General features: G+C 39.3%; 1 protein-coding gene across 2 annotated transcripts; it reads right to left on the bottom strand.

Annotated features, from left to right (window-relative positions):
• Window positions 1-855: 855 nt before the first annotated feature.
• ednraa (endothelin receptor type Aa) lies at window positions 856-12,619 on the bottom strand. 2 transcript variants are annotated; one of them, XM_031276817.2, is made up of 8 exons: window positions 12,345-12,619; window positions 10,794-11,309; window positions 8,633-8,760; window positions 6,621-6,819; window positions 4,750-4,902; window positions 4,358-4,491; window positions 3,853-3,961; window positions 856-3,027 (listed from the first exon to the last, which is right to left on the bottom strand). In XM_031276817.2, the coding sequence occupies exons 2-8, from the start codon at window positions 11,259-11,261 to the stop codon at window positions 2,890-2,892; spliced, it is 1,329 nt and encodes a 442-aa protein (XP_031132677.1). In that variant the 5' UTR covers window positions 11,262-11,309; window positions 12,345-12,619; the 3' UTR covers window positions 856-2,889. The 2 variants fall into 2 exon arrangements, with proteins under 2 accessions (XP_031132677.1, XP_031132678.1); XM_031276818.2 differs by having other exon boundaries at window positions 10,794-11,306.
• Between the last annotated feature and the right edge of the window lie 4,407 nt (window positions 12,620-17,026).

The following is a 17,026-nucleotide window of genomic DNA, read 5'->3' as shown; positions in this document are numbered from 1 at the left end:
AAAGCATGAATATGTTTTCAGTATGTATCATCCTACTTGTATTTGTTTTTTCTTCTCTGATACATTGAACCGTAACATGCTTTGCCTGAGCAACCAAAGTTTTCAGCAGTTCTGTAATTTTTCAGGGTTACTCAAACCTGATTGTGGTATGATTTGATATGAGGAATATGGACCATAAAGTTTATGACCTGGCTGTGCATTATCGCCTGCCAAACCCACTGAAACAAATAACAGGCCAACGTCCGATAAAGCCACGCTTGCTGCAATGTCCTGTTGGTCTTGGGTGTTTTTCAATTTTGTGTATGGGATTACATGGCTCTGGTCATTGTCTCTTTTTGAGAGGTTTGAGAGCGTAATCCCGAGTTAATTAACTTTGTGAGAAGTTCTCAGACTAAGTTTTGATGCAACTACTGATTTATTTAATGGATTTAGACAAAAAAGCTTATTGCAATAAATAAACCGTAGTTGAAGTGTGTTTAAGTGCGTCGTATTATTTATGACCATTATGACATTGTTTATAAGCAAAATTTATACAATCCTTCTGCCACATCGACGCTTATATATGGTTAAAACACGGCTGAGTAATGGTCAAACTGCTTTCCTCGATCCTCTTTTTGGCAACACAGATGAGAAGTGAGCTTTATGTATCAGATTCCCACCGTCCAAGCTGTTCACATCCTCTCCGCTGACATTAGCAACCCTAAGGGCTCAGTTGCCAAGCAGGTCACAGTGTGCTTCAAATCACTCCCAGACGCCTCTTTCTCACAGACGCAGATTAAAAACAGAAGGGGCCCCCTCGACTTCCCGGAGAAACCAATATTAGTATGACGGTGAAATAAACCTCCTTGTTCCTTATATGCAGCAGAGATGGAAATTGATTTATTGGTATAAGCAGCAGCATCATCTATGAAAACAAACATATATGAATTCCATTTTCTAAAGATTATTATGAATGGCGCCGATGAATAGTGGTAAAATAAAAACAGTACAGATATTGCCTGTTCTTCTGTACGCAAGTGTGCAAAACACTCCAACTAGAGAAGTGCAGGCAATTATACACACAGCACAATCACACACACACACATGCTAACACGCAGTCAAACACACACAGGCTTACATGTATTCACATATCAAATAGTATAAGGCGGTATAGTTTTTGGTAGCTGAATATGATTTCAACACAATAGTATTGGCAAATGTCCTTATTGGCGAGAGTTGGATGAGAAGATCGATACCACTCTCATGTCTATGTTTAATATGCAGCTACTGCCCGCAGCCGGTTAGCTTAGCTAAGCATGAAGACTGGAAAGACAAGGAAACGGCTCGCTTGGCTCCATCAAAAGGTAACAAAATTCACCTGCTAGCAGCTCACTAAACGCGTTACATCTCTTATGGTTTCTGTCGGTTAGCTATAGCAAGCAGCCGGTTAGCTGATGAATATACAGTAATTTGCACAGCCTGTTAGCTGCTGGCTGTAGCTAACCCGCAAAAAAACACAAATTCATCATAATCATTAAACCAACTAGATATAACTAGTTAATTAGTGAGCTTTAGAGGCACTGACAGATGGATTTTGCCACCCTCTAAACTAATCTAACCATCTCTGGCTTTTTGTAATTGTATAGACATGTTAGTGCTATCAGTCTTCTTATCTAACTCTTGGCAAGAAAGCCAATAAGGGTATATTCCAAAATGTCAAACTATTCCTTTAATATTTGGAGCGTTTAACACCACCATTAAAAACTCATTTGCCTATGTCATTACGCAGGTAATGTTGTCTGAGTAAAATACATATTATTACTGCAATATAACACTTTATAAAAGTGGACACTATACATATACATATTTAGTCCATTGGTTATACAAACATAAAAGTCACAATTATTGTTGATTATATCTGTTAAAATTCACAGTGTTTACAAAAGAGCTCATTCCTATCCATTTCTGTTGACCTGTCATAATGTTCTCTCATATCATTTGCTAGACATGAGATATCAAAATTTATTTTGGGCCAGTGTACTTTGGCTTATTCTGACTGATTCTGTTCTGAAATCTTTCATTTTTGGATTACTAACCAAAAGTTTGGAAGTCTGTGGATCATGATTACATTAAACATAATTGTTTTTCCAATGAAGGGATGTATCTTTGTGTTTAGAGACATTTTCCCTCTTTACCTGATGAATCAGAAAAAAAGGTTTTTGTTAAGCAAATGAACTTCAAAATTCTATTCTTCTAATTATACCACAAAGTAGCTCAATGAATAATGAGTGTGAGTAAAATACACTGCAACCACGTGCATGTATTATGGAAAATGCATTGTTGTTTGAGTCGGTAACATGCTTTCCTGTTTTCCACCATCAATGAGTAGCGAACTCCTGGGGACAGCACATACTCATCTTCCATCATTCCCTCTGACAGTGAGCAGTCTGCTTTTTCCTTCCTGTAGCTTTGTGCATCCTTCCCAGTAGTGCTGCCCTTTACAGGAATAGCACGCTCTGCTACTGATTGAGAGTCATTTATAGTCATCGTTCAGCTGCATCCTGTTAAAGAGTCCTCCTCCTCATCCCACTCTCCCCCTTCTTCTCTCACACTACAGCATCACTGTCGTGGGTGTGGGAATACAAAAAAAGTTTGTCTTAGGAAGTTTAGCCCGCTGAGAGACTCGGGCAACTTCAGAGCATTGTGCGCCACATCCATAGTTTGTTCCTTTTATCTCCAGTTCCTAATCCATCCCTGCCAGGATCATTTGTTGCTTCAGTGGTTCTAAGGATGTGCATTTATTGTCTGAAAAAGTTGTTGATGTACATATTTTGTTGGGGTGTGCATTGGTTGTATTTTAAAAGCTGCTGGGTAATTGGAAGAGCTTGAAAATAGTCCTCAGGTGAAAGATCAGTTGCTGTCTTTCCTGATGCTGCGATCAGTGTGGAGATTGTTGGGCTCGGGGCTCTTACACTGGATACTGGTACCATTCATGGGTCCAATGCTGCTCAGCTGGTTGTCAGAGTAACACCAGCAGCACAAACACGACTTGAAGAACATGTGAAGAGAGAGAGAAAACATTTTAGAGGAATAGTTCAACATATTATGAAATACATGTATTAGCTTTCTTGTCAGGTGGCTAGATGAGAAGATTGATACCAACCTAAGCTTAGCTTAGCATAAAGACTGATATCAAGGGAAAACAGCTAGCTTAGCTATGTCCAAAGGTAAGAAAATCCACCTGCCAGCACCTCTATATCTTTTGTTTAATCCATACAACAGCAGAAGTGGAAATTCAACAAGTTGCGGTTTTTATACCAAGATATTTTTTGATTGAGAGCAGTGACTTCCAAGCTTGCTGTGTCGCTCTATTTCCAATCTTTATGCTAAGCTAAGCCAGCCAGCTGAGGCTGCTTCATATTTACCATACAGACATGACAGTTCTTCTCTAGCTCTAGATCCTCTCATCTAACCCTCAGCAAGAAACCAAAGAAGTGCATTTCACAAAACGTTTAACTGTTCCTTTAACATAGCAATTTTTACCAAGGGGATTTTCCATAATTAGGAGCAGCTATTCTTCTCTTGTTTGCTCCCCCCCCCCCCACCTCCCTCCCAAAAATCCTTTCCTTAACTTAAATCTTGAAACATGGTTTATCTCCTGCAAAGGTTTGTTTGACAGAAATTTGCAGTGTGTGACCTCAGCCCTACTTAGTGAATACATACATCTTCGGGCTGCTTTTACATGTTGCTCATGGAATGTCATCACAATCACACCCTCTGTGTCATGGACAAAAGGCCTGAGTTCACTGTTTGCTTTATTGGCAGACAAAATCTGAAGTGTGTGTGTGTGTGTGTGTGTGTGTGTGTGTGTACCTTGAAGCAGTTTTTAAACTTCTTGCTGACAAAGTAGAGGATAATGGGGTTTATGCAGGAGTTGATTGTTGCAAGGTTGAGACCAAAGTAATCCATGACCAACAGGAAACTGAAAATAGAAGAAGTTGATTATAATAAAAAAAATGTCATAAAGCACCACAAAGGTAGCCTGGGAGAACCCTGATGAACTTCCGGCAAATTTGAGATTTGCTCAGTTACAACTGAGAAGGGTCTGGTGTTAACCAGGCTACCACAAAGGCAATTTAAAGCTTTTTCGGCGTAGCATTTAATGGTAAACATGTCTGGCAGAATCAGCTGTGTTTCTTTTTTTTGATAATAACAAATACAAACTTGTTTTCATTTTGACCAGGATCCTGAACAAGCATTAAAACAAAATCAAATCAAAATCACAGAACAACAGTGTCATGTCATGTACAATTACATACACTCTTTCCTATAGACTTGTAACTTTTGTGTCAGAGGGTTTGTTCTACCAGTAACTCACTTGAGCAGCTCACAGCGCATCTTATCATTCTGGTAGTAAACCATCTTCTTCAGGATCCTGCTGAGGTGCAGTGGGAACCAGCACAGGGCAAAGATAAGGACGAGGCAGAAGACGGCTTTGGCCACCTCCCGTCTCTGCAGAGAGAAACAACAGATTTTGTTCCACCATTAGAGAGGAGATGATATAGTTTGTGTATGGAAGGTTAGGGTTAAAACCATGGAATAAACACTGCTGATTGAGCCAAAGTGGAGTAATTTTACTCCCTCAAAAAGTGGCATTAGATACTGTCAAATTACAAATGTTCTTTTGCTTTTAGTGAAATAAACACCCAACTGTATGTAGGTTTATTAGAGTTAATAGCTTGTTTTTATAATTTAGAAGTATTGTCCGACCTGTTTGAGGTGTTCACTGAGGGCTATCCGAAGGCTGCCATTCCTGTGGTTGAGCATCTCGCAGGTCATCAGAGTGTAGAACACAGCGGTGCAGGCCAGTGGTACACAAAAGTAGAAGCCAAACATCCACCAGTCCTTTGCATCCTTATAGAACTACAGGGAAACAAGGACATATGAACCAGTAAGTTACATTTTTGTTAGATTTCTTTTTTCGCCACAGCTCCGACATGAAAACCACCACCAGACTACCCCTGTACTCCAGTACCATTGCCGACACATCCTCATACCTTAATGACATTACACAGTAGGTAGGTGTCCAAAGACTCCCAAAACAGCACATATGACTTATGTTCTATTTACTGCTGCAGGGTGGTGGTTTAATCATGTGACCTCAGTCCTGTGACCCTTCTATTTAACATAATTGGTGCAGTTTTGAACACATAGTAAAGGTTGTGAAAAGGAACTAGTTAAGTTTAGGCAACAAAAATACTGGCTGAGTTCCGAATCGCATTATTTTTCTTTTTACTTATAACTTACAAAGTATGCACTGTTGCATGCAGTGTGCATACAAATGGGACATACTACTTCATAGCATTGTTGAAAAGCATGCTAGCTTGCATACTACAAAATCCAACCGGATGCACTAGAACATCCCGGTATTTTTGGCATACTGCATTTGACATACCATGTACTGGGACATACTAAATCTTTTTCTGGCATACTTAATATGCCAGAAATACTTACTTCATAGCATACTTAATATGCTATGAATTTGATAGCAGGGCTTTAGTCATAGTTAGTAAAACATCAGGATTGGCTTAAAGTGAGTCACGTAAAACTACTAAAATGAGGACGTAACATGATGTCACAGATGTTATTGGTATATAAGGTTCGTAAAACTTCGGTTAATTTCTAAATTACAGTTAACATTTAGTTTCACATTGGACACAAACCACGGTCTCCTGAGTGAAAGTCCTGTGTTTGTTTGATCCCCCCCCCACCAAACCCACCTCCTTATGCAATATTTGGCCCTCTTATACTTTGTTACCTAACTTCCTCTTTTGCTCTAGTGATAATTACTACAGCCACGAGAATTCGCTGCCAAACAAGAAACAAAATTGTCGGCCGTTATACGCTGCTTGCACAATCGACCCATATGGCCGTTTTCAGGATGAGGACAGGCTGCTGAGAGAGATTACTCCAATTTTGTGCATATGGAATAGATACACACATGTGGCTCAGCTTGAGGCCCCAGATTTCAGGTCTCAATAATTGCACTTGGCCTGTAATCAATTATGTGCTCCAAGGATGTGAAAAGGGCCACAAGCACATGGAGGCAGTAAGTAGACCAGGTTTATTTCTTAAAGTGATACTCCACTCAAAATCTTTTTAGCATCAAATACATAAATTCTGACGTGATAGGTGAATTTGGGGGGAATACTCCTTAAGTATCTGTAGGTTGGTATATTAATTGTCTTGTGTTTTTAATTATGTATTGCCGGAGCAGGACATTTATTTTACTGTTGTATTTTGCTCTAAAAATACATGCCCCTATAACCAGAATAGCACATTAAAAATTAAATTAAAAACGCGCATTGACTCCAAAACAAACAACACACGCTTTTAAGACAATGGAAACATTAGGCCGAACTTGCGCTTTCACTTTAAATAGTGCAGGTGCGTATCCTATTTCGTTACTCCACTAATGTTTTGTCTACTCTACATGTCTATACAACTACACTCTATGAGTACTTTGACACAATGTACTACACAGCTCATCGTGGCCTTGATACAAGCAAAACATTGGGACACAAAAGCACTAAACAGCGATTTCCTTATCCAAAAACGATAAGAAAAGGATGGTGGCGTACCATCATGAAGTCACTCTCGGGTTTAAGCATGCAGGTGCGTATGGTTTTGTTCCTGTAGTCGAAGTGGACCATGTCAAACCCGATAGCCTCGGGTACTGCCAGGACGAGTGACAGCAACCAAATAGACACAATCTCCACGACTGTAAACAGAGGGATGCCCACTCCCTGAACTCTGCTCCAGGAGGCCACAGCTCTGTACCTGTGGAGGGCAGTCACAGAGGTACAGTAAGGTCCAGGCATAACAGATGGATGAGACATATTACATTGATTAGATTCAAGTAATACGATTAGGGGACAGTGAGTTACTAAAGCAGGAATGATTATGATGTAGCACTCCTGGAATACAAATGTAACACAATTACCATGTTATTACTATTTCGTTAATTGAAACATGGCTGCAGTTCAGCTGCTTTCAGTCAGTGCTCCATCGTTAAATAGAAATCAGTGAATTCATCATTTTCTTTGTCTCTCCTGACTGACAAAGCAAACAACATTTTCTTTATGTATGGCAGCACACCAAGCACAACAAACTGCTCAGTCAGCAAAGAATATCCAAATGTTACGAATGAATGAGGAGAGACGATCAATTGTTTATTTTAAATATCCAATATTTATATTTTTGTGAAGCCTCCAAACAGACTGGTCCATGTTGGCAGAGAGGTCTGTCTGTTGGCTTGTGTTTCCCATGCACTGAATACTTGTTTGCTTGTTTGTTTCATTAATGGAAACCACTTGTCGAAATGTTTTAGTAAAATCCTGCATCAAGATTTTATGGCAAAAACAATATATTTTTCATGACACATTTGAATTTCTCTGTTGAACAACATGGCGGCATTTATATTTCACTAAGTGGTAATGTATCCACCTTTTTTCTCTTCCTCCAACATTGAAAAGATACAAAAGAGACTTTCATAATACACACGGAAAAAAAAGCTACACGTTTCCTGGAAACAAATGGTGAGCATCTGCTCTTGAACACAACTGTACAGCACTGCAGTCTTTTTCTCATAATAGAGGTCATTAAATATGTCTGCCTGGTCGAACCTTGGAGCCTATTCAGAGCAGCCAGGCAAGCCTGTTATCTCTAAAGTTGTGTCTGAAGTGAGATCACACTGAACTTCAGAACTTAACGATAATCATTTATTCATTAGGGATTTTCTATTAAGGTACTATTAAAAAAAAAAAATTGTCAGTATACTTGCTATGAAGATAATGTTATAAATATTGACGTTATCTATACAGTGCAAATACTGGAGGCTATCATACACTTAATGTTGCATATAAAATGAATGATTCCATTAAAGAAGTAAAGAGGATCTTATAAAACAGCTCATCACACAAGTTTTGAACACAGAGGCAACCAATTGAAAGAAAAATTCCTTCCCAGTGAGAATGCTCAGTCAGTATTGACCTTTCCCAAAAATGATCATCATCTCAGCGAACCAAATCTCCATGTCATTAAACTGGAATCAAAAAAACAAACACTTTGCATCTCTATTATAATGACACAATTATATTAGAAGCAAACATTTGTGACAAATGAATCTAAATCAATGCGCTCTTGAGCTGAGTGAAAGATGGATGAATCCCCCCCCCCAATGATTTGATTGCTTCCTTAATAAAAAAAAAAAAATCTGGAACATTTTTTTTCATGCTTCAGTATGTGCACAAACACGGTGCTGGCTTTACAAGGCTGTGTAACTTTAGAGAAAAGTTACTTCACTTCATATGTCTCTAAGGAATGATAAAAACACAAACATAAATACAAATACAACCTTCTTTATGAGACTGATAAACAGTTATAATGTCCAATACGATTTGGAGAATGAATTTATTCCACTTTAACAATTCATATGCACAAAACCTATTATAATAAGTGTATTTTGGTCACTTTTTTTAGCACTCACACAGAGCAGGAATTTTGCTTTAACTTTTCAGCTGGCCCAACAAAACGTACCCTCAAAGCTGTTGACGTGACTTTATTAAGCAGTGTGGAGTGTGAAAGCACTGACCTGTCCACACTGAGGGCACACAGGTTAAGGACGGTGATACCCACAGAGGCTTTCTGCAGGAAAGGCACCAGTTTACACAGAAACAGGGCAAAATTCGTTTCCTCAAGAGGCCAGCGTCCTGCCAGGAGCTGGTGGAAAAAGCACATACAATAACTGTCAAACAAATACTTCTCTAATAGGAATGAACTCACATTTGGAACATTTATTGTTCAACATTCACACTAGTGCTGCAACCAACGATTAGTTTAGAAGCTGGAATCAGAATTTTGACTTTTTTTCTTTCTTAAAAAATGACTCAAACCGATTAATCGATCAAAATAGTTGGTGATTAATTTAATGGTTGACAACTAATCAATGAATCAATTCATCTTTGCAGCTCTAATTCACACTTATATAATCTGTCAATAAATCACTGATTGGCTTAGCTTTTGTGTCAGTACCAAGTCACTTATTTCAATAATATAGTCTTTACAAGTCTTTTGACAGCTGACTTTTATTAATCTCACTTTTGTCACTGGATTCATGTGGACCATCGTTAATATCTATTTAAGGCAATTTTACTGCAGTTGGAGGCACATCAGAGAACTCTCAATGTCTCCTTAACGTCAGAGTGAGTTTAATCTGACACAGACCATATGGAGCTCATCTGCTGATAAAACTTTGCACATTTTTTGCAATACATTCACATCTCCTACAAACATACGGCCTCTCCAAACAAATTCTACGACCACATTTTCACAATAATTCCCTGCGTTTTCACCAGTATCTCAGAGCCACTTTGACAACCTCTTATAATATTACTCCTTTTGAAAAAATAAGTCAAGGCCATGTGAGTTGAGACCTTTGTTTTTCATCAAAGTGGCCTTGGCACTTTTCCTTCAGCATGATACAACCTGTGTTAAACCGTTTCCCAAAGCTGAGCCAAAAGAAGAACTTCATGGTGCTTCCTGGCCGTCTATTGTTTACTTGTACCGTCTAAGTTTCCCAGGAGCACAGCGGGGAAACTGTTTTCAGTGTGCAAGTAGCTGATTATTTTTGGAAACACTGTCACAGCCTTGAGGAAGTGAACAAGTAGAAGGTTTCAAAATTGTAGACGTGGCTCTTTCTGTTCCCCCCCAGGAAGATTTCTGTTTCCTTTTTTTTTTTTTTGCACATGTTGCTCGGACTACAGAGTTGCTGTGCCCTACAAGTCCCAAGTTAATTCTAACCAGGTGGCTTTTTCATTTTTTTTGTCTTGTAAAATGGCTTCCCATAATGCATTGGAAAGATCAGGTTGACTGATGACTCTATTTTGCCATTATTCTTGATTATTATACAAAGCATGACACTATTTGTTGGTTTAAATCAGCCCAAGACAGGAGCCCCAGGCATAATTTATCATCATTAGGAGCTTCATATTTTAAAGGCACAATCCGTAGTCCAAAAGAAAAACAAGTGATGTAAATCACCGTAAATCAAAACACAAAATTGAAACTGCTCTCAGACTGATTGACAGGTCTTTTGAATACATTAATCATTAGAAAACTACTAACTGTAATGTTTGTAATGTTTTCTGATGCTGTAAAAGATTTGTTTACATTAGTAATGCTCATAAATACAGGAATAAAACAAGCCAACTTTTAATTATGACCAGCTGAGAAACACAGACATTTATTAACAATACAGCATTTGAACCTCACTTTCATTTGTATAAAACTATATAGATGGGGCTTTGATGAAGAACTGAGTTCAAAACTTCACAAGTGATTTATCACTTGAGTAACACTGGGCACTTTTTTTGTTTTGTTTTTTAAATAAAACCTCTGGATAAGGGTCAGTGACTAATGGCCCGGGTCAGTACAAGGCCGCTGGCATGTGTGACTCCAGCCTGATTCCCGTGTTTATTTAAGCCAGCCATATCCCTGCTCCTCTCATCACCAATCTGCCCACACGAGGGAGATAACGGCGAACGACTGATTACACTTTCCTGTCTTTCACTTACAGCCCTTCCCACTCCACCCCCCCTCCCCTTTCCCGTAATATTCCACTTTATCTCTGCGTATCACCTCCATTGTTGCTGCATTTCATCATATCGACACAGAGACCTGTCACTCAGCAGCCTGGCTTTCAAAATAAGGTCAAGACTTTGATTAAACATGCACCAACAGAGTGAAAACCGTACCTTGTATACATTGATGGGTATATCAATGATTATGTAGATAAGGTCCCCCAGTGCCAGACTGGCAATGAGGGCGTTTGGCCCGTTCCTCATGCACTTGTGCTGGTATATAATCCTCAGCAGGGTGGCGTTGCCGACCAGGCCGACCACAAACACTATGATGGAAATTATGGTGTTGATGTACTTAAAATAGCTATTAATAGAGGTAATTACAGAGCACATCGGAGGTGGTACCGGCCTCTTTATGACAGTTTCATTTCCAGATCCCACAGCTTGTGCATCAGCCCCCGGGGCCCCCAGGTTGAAGTCGGGCCCTGTGCTGGGAATGACGGTGCTGTAGAAACCCGGAGCATGGAGGGTGGAGTGGACCTCCTCTGCTTCGGCTCTGTTTATCTGGCACATTCCTCTGGCTGCCATACAGGCCATTAGCACCAACATATGCATAACTGGGGTGCCCATTATGGAACACATTCGGCGCTTTGATTTCACTTATTGAAAGACTGTCCCAGTATATCACTGCTGAGAAAAGAAAACAAATAACAAGAGGAAAAATGTGGTTATTTTTCAGACAACACTCTATCCAACACTGGTTGTTTTGCATTTTGCCTCCACTTAAAATGGAACCAACGTGGAATAATATATGTCAGTTACAAGAGTTAAACAGCATTACTGTCCTTTCAAAAGCTGTGTGGAAGTTTACAACTTCTTCAAGACTTCAAAAAGGTTTTGCCAAAGAGGCACAGATGGGAGATGTCAGGACTAGTTAGAGTCAGACATCTTCAGGATGAGGCATCAGCAGAGCGCATTGGGCATCTTGTTTGCTCTCAGTCGTCCCTGGAAGAGGGAGCTGTCGGTTATGGCTTTGTGTCAATAATGTCGCAACCACACAGTGAAGCTTCTGATGCTGTTTTCACAATGAGCCCCTTGCGTGAGTTTGAGACTGAATGATTTCCTCAGTTTTGCATTTTCCCTCTGTTTCTAATTTAGAAGGGTTTAAACATGTGGTTACAAAACAAAGAGCTTTTTTTTTTTTTTACATGAAAGAAGTGCTGTAGGGGTGATTTCCAGTCAACATTTTTCAATGCAAGCAAAAAAGGTTCAAATACAAATCAGGTGAAGATCCAAATCTGCAAAAAACAAAATACGTACTCTAGTTATACTTTGGATTTTCCTGTGAATCTTTTGGGTCTTTACTTAGTTTGCTGTTATGGATATATAGATACCATCACCTTTACTGCCCTCACACAGGAAAAACAACAAACCTGGACAAAATCAATTCATTCCACAAAACTCCTGGTAAAGAGCAGATAAAGTTTCAAACTGTCAGATCGATAGTGAATCCCTTTTCATCATGTCACACAGCACAGGCAACTCTTATAGCCCAGAGTTCTTCCTGTTCAAAGTCCCAACTGTCACCAAGTACACAAAGAACTATTTAGCAGCCAGCCCTTCAAGTAGCATCACAGTTTTGCATCAACATGACACTGCTGGGATCTGTGACAGCACGCAAACTGATCTATCCATAAATAATTAAGAAATTTGGTTTTCACCTACCGCTTCTAAAATGTCTGCCTGGCCCCCTTGGAAACCGTCAGGCAAACTTTCGGCTGAAGCCCCCAGACATCTGTATCACATCACATGAGTAATTAACGTACTATCAAAGCCGCACCGTATCCCACTTGGTTTGAGCAATGCACCCGTCTGCTCTGAGGTGCCTTCGCATTATGGCTCAGAGTTTCCTGTGGAGAGTTTGCAGAATGTCTGAGTGTGTGTGTGTGTGTGTGTGTGTGTGTGTGTGTGTGTGTGTGTGTGTGTGTGTGTGTGTGTGTGAGTGTGTATGAGGTTGTGTGTGTCTCTGCAAGTGTGTCTGTGTGTCAGAGCATCAGTGAGACACTTTGACTGGGTGGGATAGTAAATCTCCACCTCCCTTTGGTAACAGACTGGGCCCCCTTTGGAAACATCAGCCCCTTTTTTTTTCCTCTCTCTCAGAGGCACCGCCTGCTGACAGTCATCTCCAAGGCAAAGCACACACACAGGGGCAAGGGCATCTGGGATCCCAACGCCCCTCCAATCTGCCCCTTTCCTTAAATCCCTCCTACCTTCTCTTTCAATCCCTCTCTGACTTAGATTATGTCTTGTATACATTACATGCAACTGTTTCCTCACACAAAAGGCAGCAGAGATTAGGTGGGAGGGAGGAAGGCACAGGGAAGTCAGTGTCCATATTGTGATGAAATGTTTCCCTCATTTGAGAGGGGGGAAACTAAGACGGGAAGTGGGAGCGAACCATCATGCCTTTACTTTTACAGACTAACCGCAATGTGGGTGGCCCGACCAAATCACACTTTTATACTTCTGCTTCACCTAAACTTCAGATGTAGTGTTGCAATAAAGCTTTATATTAGCTGTAAAATGTGGATAATCACTGTGTGGTATGGGGAAAAAGTCTAAATGAGCATTCCCTACAATAACCAAACATCTGACCAAGAAAATCCAATAAATTGGTTTTCCTTGCATGCAAAAATCAAAACAAACAACACAAGACAAAAACACAAACAGACAGTACTGTGCGAGATGACTACATGCCTGAAAGAGAGAAGAAGACCGTTTAATGTCAAGAGAGAAGAGTGCTCCTACATCAGTGTCCATTATGGATTCCAATATGGACCATTTATCATGATGTGCGCTGAGAGCAGGAAGAGGGCTATCAAAGACACCACGATCTGCCTCTCCCACTGCCAAAGAGCTGACACAGCAACTGCTTAAAGAGGAAAACCATTCAATTAAAAAAATCATATGCTGCTCTTGCCTGGCAGAATTCAGTACATATTTGTTAAAGATGGCCAATTCCCCACTGAATACGTTAAACAAACAAATATATAAATGCGTGTGTAAATCCTTGATGTGGTCCATTGAAAATAAGCAGGTTATTTTATTTTTGACTTTGTGAGTTACAGTTGATTTAAAAGATTTCAAAACAATAACAAGCCGGGCGCCTGGTTAGCTCACCTGGTAGAGCAGGCGCTCATATGCAGAGGTTTACTCCTCGAAGCAGCGGCCAAGGGTTCGACTCCGCCCTGCGAGTCTTTGCTGCATGTCATTCCCCCTCTCTCTCCCCTTTCATGTATTCAGATGCCCTATATAAATAAAGGCCTACCAAATGCCCAAAAATGATCTTTCCAAAAAATAACAAGTGTACCTACCTGTGTACATTTACAAGCATTTTAAACACTGTGTGTTATTTCTGGATATTAAGCATATTTATAAATGCTGGCTATACAAAATAGATAGTGATATTTTTTTATTCACGAGAATATAATATTATATAAATGCATCTTCAACTGGAACACTATATGATAAAAGAAAGAGAAACCTGGATAGAGTTACGTAGTCACGCACATGTAGTGCACACATACACAAACAAATACACATACAAACACACTCCGATTGGCTGTTTCCCTGAGACCTTCAGTGTCAAAGGTCCTTGACTGAATATAATAATAATAAGATTTGTAATAATAAAAATTTGTTTTGGACTCTGTCCGTTCCGCAGCTTTACAAGACAACACAAAATACAGAAAAAATAAGCATCTCTCAATACATACTCTCATGCAACACAAACATGCTTCCTTATACATTAGACAGATACCTATATAGTAAGCGCACATTAACTACTCCTTTCATTGGCATTTTTTAATTGAACAACCCTGTCGGCTGCATTCTCCGCAATAAGTGTAGCACAGCCCTTGCACAATAAGATATTGCACATCTAACATATTGCCCAACCCCAATAACCTACATATTGCTCAAATGACACAATGTACACAATGTACTGACCTAATGCACAACCCAAATAGCCCACGTATTGCACAAATGACATAATGCGCAACCCAAATAGCCTACGTATTGCACAAATTACATAATGCACAACCCAAATAGCCTACGTATTGCACAACTAAATATCTTCTGAGATGGTTCCATTGTGTGTTTTCAATCCTATTTCTTTAACCGCTGACATACAGTATTTGTTCCTTTCAAATTTTCACTGTTAATTTCAAGCATCATGTTCAACCTTTTGTTACTTTTATTGCCCACCAATTCATCCAAACTAAATGACAAAACATGCAGTTAGTCAAAATGTATGAACGTATGAGCATTTTCTGATCTGCTGCCCCACTCCAAAATGCAAATGACTGCTACAAAATTGACAGTTTTCTTATCTGCTATATGGTTTGGTTGGGGTTACACACAAAAGCAACTTGGTTAAGGTTAGGGAATCTTTTCCTCTCAGCCATGTTATACAAATACTTTTGGTATCATGCAATTATACTCTTTATTGTAATATGTATATACTTTAAGTTAATTAAAAAAACATTTTGTAAAATATAAATAATTACATATTCCATATATGTCATGCAATTAATACATGTAAAATATAACAATTATGTACCTTTCTCATAAAACACTACCATGTCTAAAGTTTTTTTTTTTTGTAAACTTTGAATGAAACCTTTATGCTTCCTCCCAGAACATATAGGTTCAATGTTTATGATTCATTTGCAGTTACTTTTCCTACAGTCAAACGTGACTTAATTGGGTAATGCCAATATTTACAGCCAATTAAAATTAAAGGGATCGTGTTTTCTTTAATTGTAGTCATGAATTTATCATTGCTTCTGAATTAGTTATGGTCAGCAGTGGCAAATATTTAATTTATTGGAACGTGATTTGCTGACGGCATGTGATTTTTTCCCCCCCCTTTATCCAAAGTCCCTTGATTGTTGGCAGCTTCTATGACACTTTAACTTTTGAGGGGGTAGTAGAGTCTTTGTTAGTAAATCCATTAATATATAAATGATGAAACCTTTACCTGCTCCCAGTTGCTTTGGCTTTCATGTTGTTGTTGTGTTGTTGTTTGGATCGTAATCAGGTATTAATGCCATTCTATCTGAACTCAAAGATGGCAGGCTGCCTGGTAATTCATATGCTTGTTCTCTGATGGCATCTGTCGAAGTGTGCTCTCTGCATATTGGTACATACCCTATGGGAAATTTCAATCCAGCCCCAGACTGAGTGGGATGTAAGCAATTTCTTAACTGGGACACTTGCGCGAAAACAGAAAGAACAGAGAGAGAGAGAGAGAGAGAGAGAGAGAGAGAGAGAGAGAGAGAGAGAGAGAGAGAGAGAGAGAGAGAGAGAGAGAGAGAGAGTCATAAGTCATAAGTTTGAGGCCAATTCTGTGACAAGCAGTGACAGAGTGAAGAGGGTTCAGTGTACTGCCTGGCTTTATTAATGTGTGACATAATGCTCCACACAAACAAAAAGTTACAGCATGAGAGAAAAAGAAAATGGGAATCTTGATGGAGGAATTTTTATTATACCCTGATTAGTGCCAGCACTTGACTTCATCAAAAAAAATCAATATAATATTACCAGACTATCTTAATTAGGAGGAGGAGAGCTTTGTCAAAGCAGCGATGATGATATCTGAGAACAGAGCCTGTGGTGAAGGCTGTGCTCTCGAGAAGAATTTGGCTGTTGTAAAGTTCCTGCAACTTTCTTAACTTTGGCCTCAAGCTTTCTGAAGGTGGATTGTTAATGGTATCTGACAGCAGGTTATCTTTTGTACAACTTTACTATGATAAGTTTACAGAAAAAGCTAATTTGGGGCTCTTGGAGCTTTCAGCTGATTATCTTCGGAAATGTGTTTTCCTCAAGACCTAGGTCATAAACATTAAAGCATCCAAATGAATCAAAATTGTCCGCAATTATAATTGTTACTGTGTTTTCTCATCTCATTAGAGAAAGGTTTTGCTTTAGTTATAACAAAAGGTAAATGTCTAGCGATGCACAACATGTCGTTGCTGTGTAAGACTTACATACTTGAATTAAATCATTATTATCCATAGCACAAACAGGAAGTCACATCAGCAGCATTTTTAACACATAAAGTGAATTTGAATTGCTGCCATTGAGTTTTTTGTGAGTTATTTCACTTGAAATGCATTTGTACAGTGTATTTTCCACTTAAATCTTTGCTGCTTCATATCTCAGAACTGCTTTCCAATCAGACAGCACCTTGCAATTTACAAACTCAACCACTTCCAAGGGATGGCTTGTCTTACTGGCATCAGCACTCCCAACTGGAATCAGGGAGGCGGTGAGGCTGTGCATAAATGGGGAAGTGTGATTGCCAATTTGAACATCATCATGTTGAGTACCAGTAACATTGTACA

The sequence above is a fragment of the Sander lucioperca genome, chromosome 4 (genome assembly GCF_008315115.2).
Source record: "Sander lucioperca isolate FBNREF2018 chromosome 4, SLUC_FBN_1.2, whole genome shotgun sequence".
Lineage (NCBI taxonomy): Eukaryota > Metazoa > Chordata > Actinopteri > Perciformes > Percidae > Sander > Sander lucioperca.
The sequence above is the reverse complement of the archived record's forward strand: the minus strand, read 5'-3'. Positions and strand labels throughout refer to the sequence as shown.

Coding starts and splice junctions, on each gene's coding strand:
- ednraa (XM_031276817.2), bottom strand. CDS start 11,261: ATGTGTTCCATAATGGGCACCCCAGTTATGCATATGTTGGTGCTAATG. Junction 8,761..10,793: donor TACCCATCAATGTATACAAG/GTACGGTTTTCA, acceptor TTTTTCCACCAG/CTCCTGGCAGGACGCTGGCC. Junction 4,492..4,749: donor TCAGTGAACACCTCAAACAG/GTCGGACAATAC, acceptor TTCTCTCTGCAG/AGACGGGAGGTGGCCAAAGC.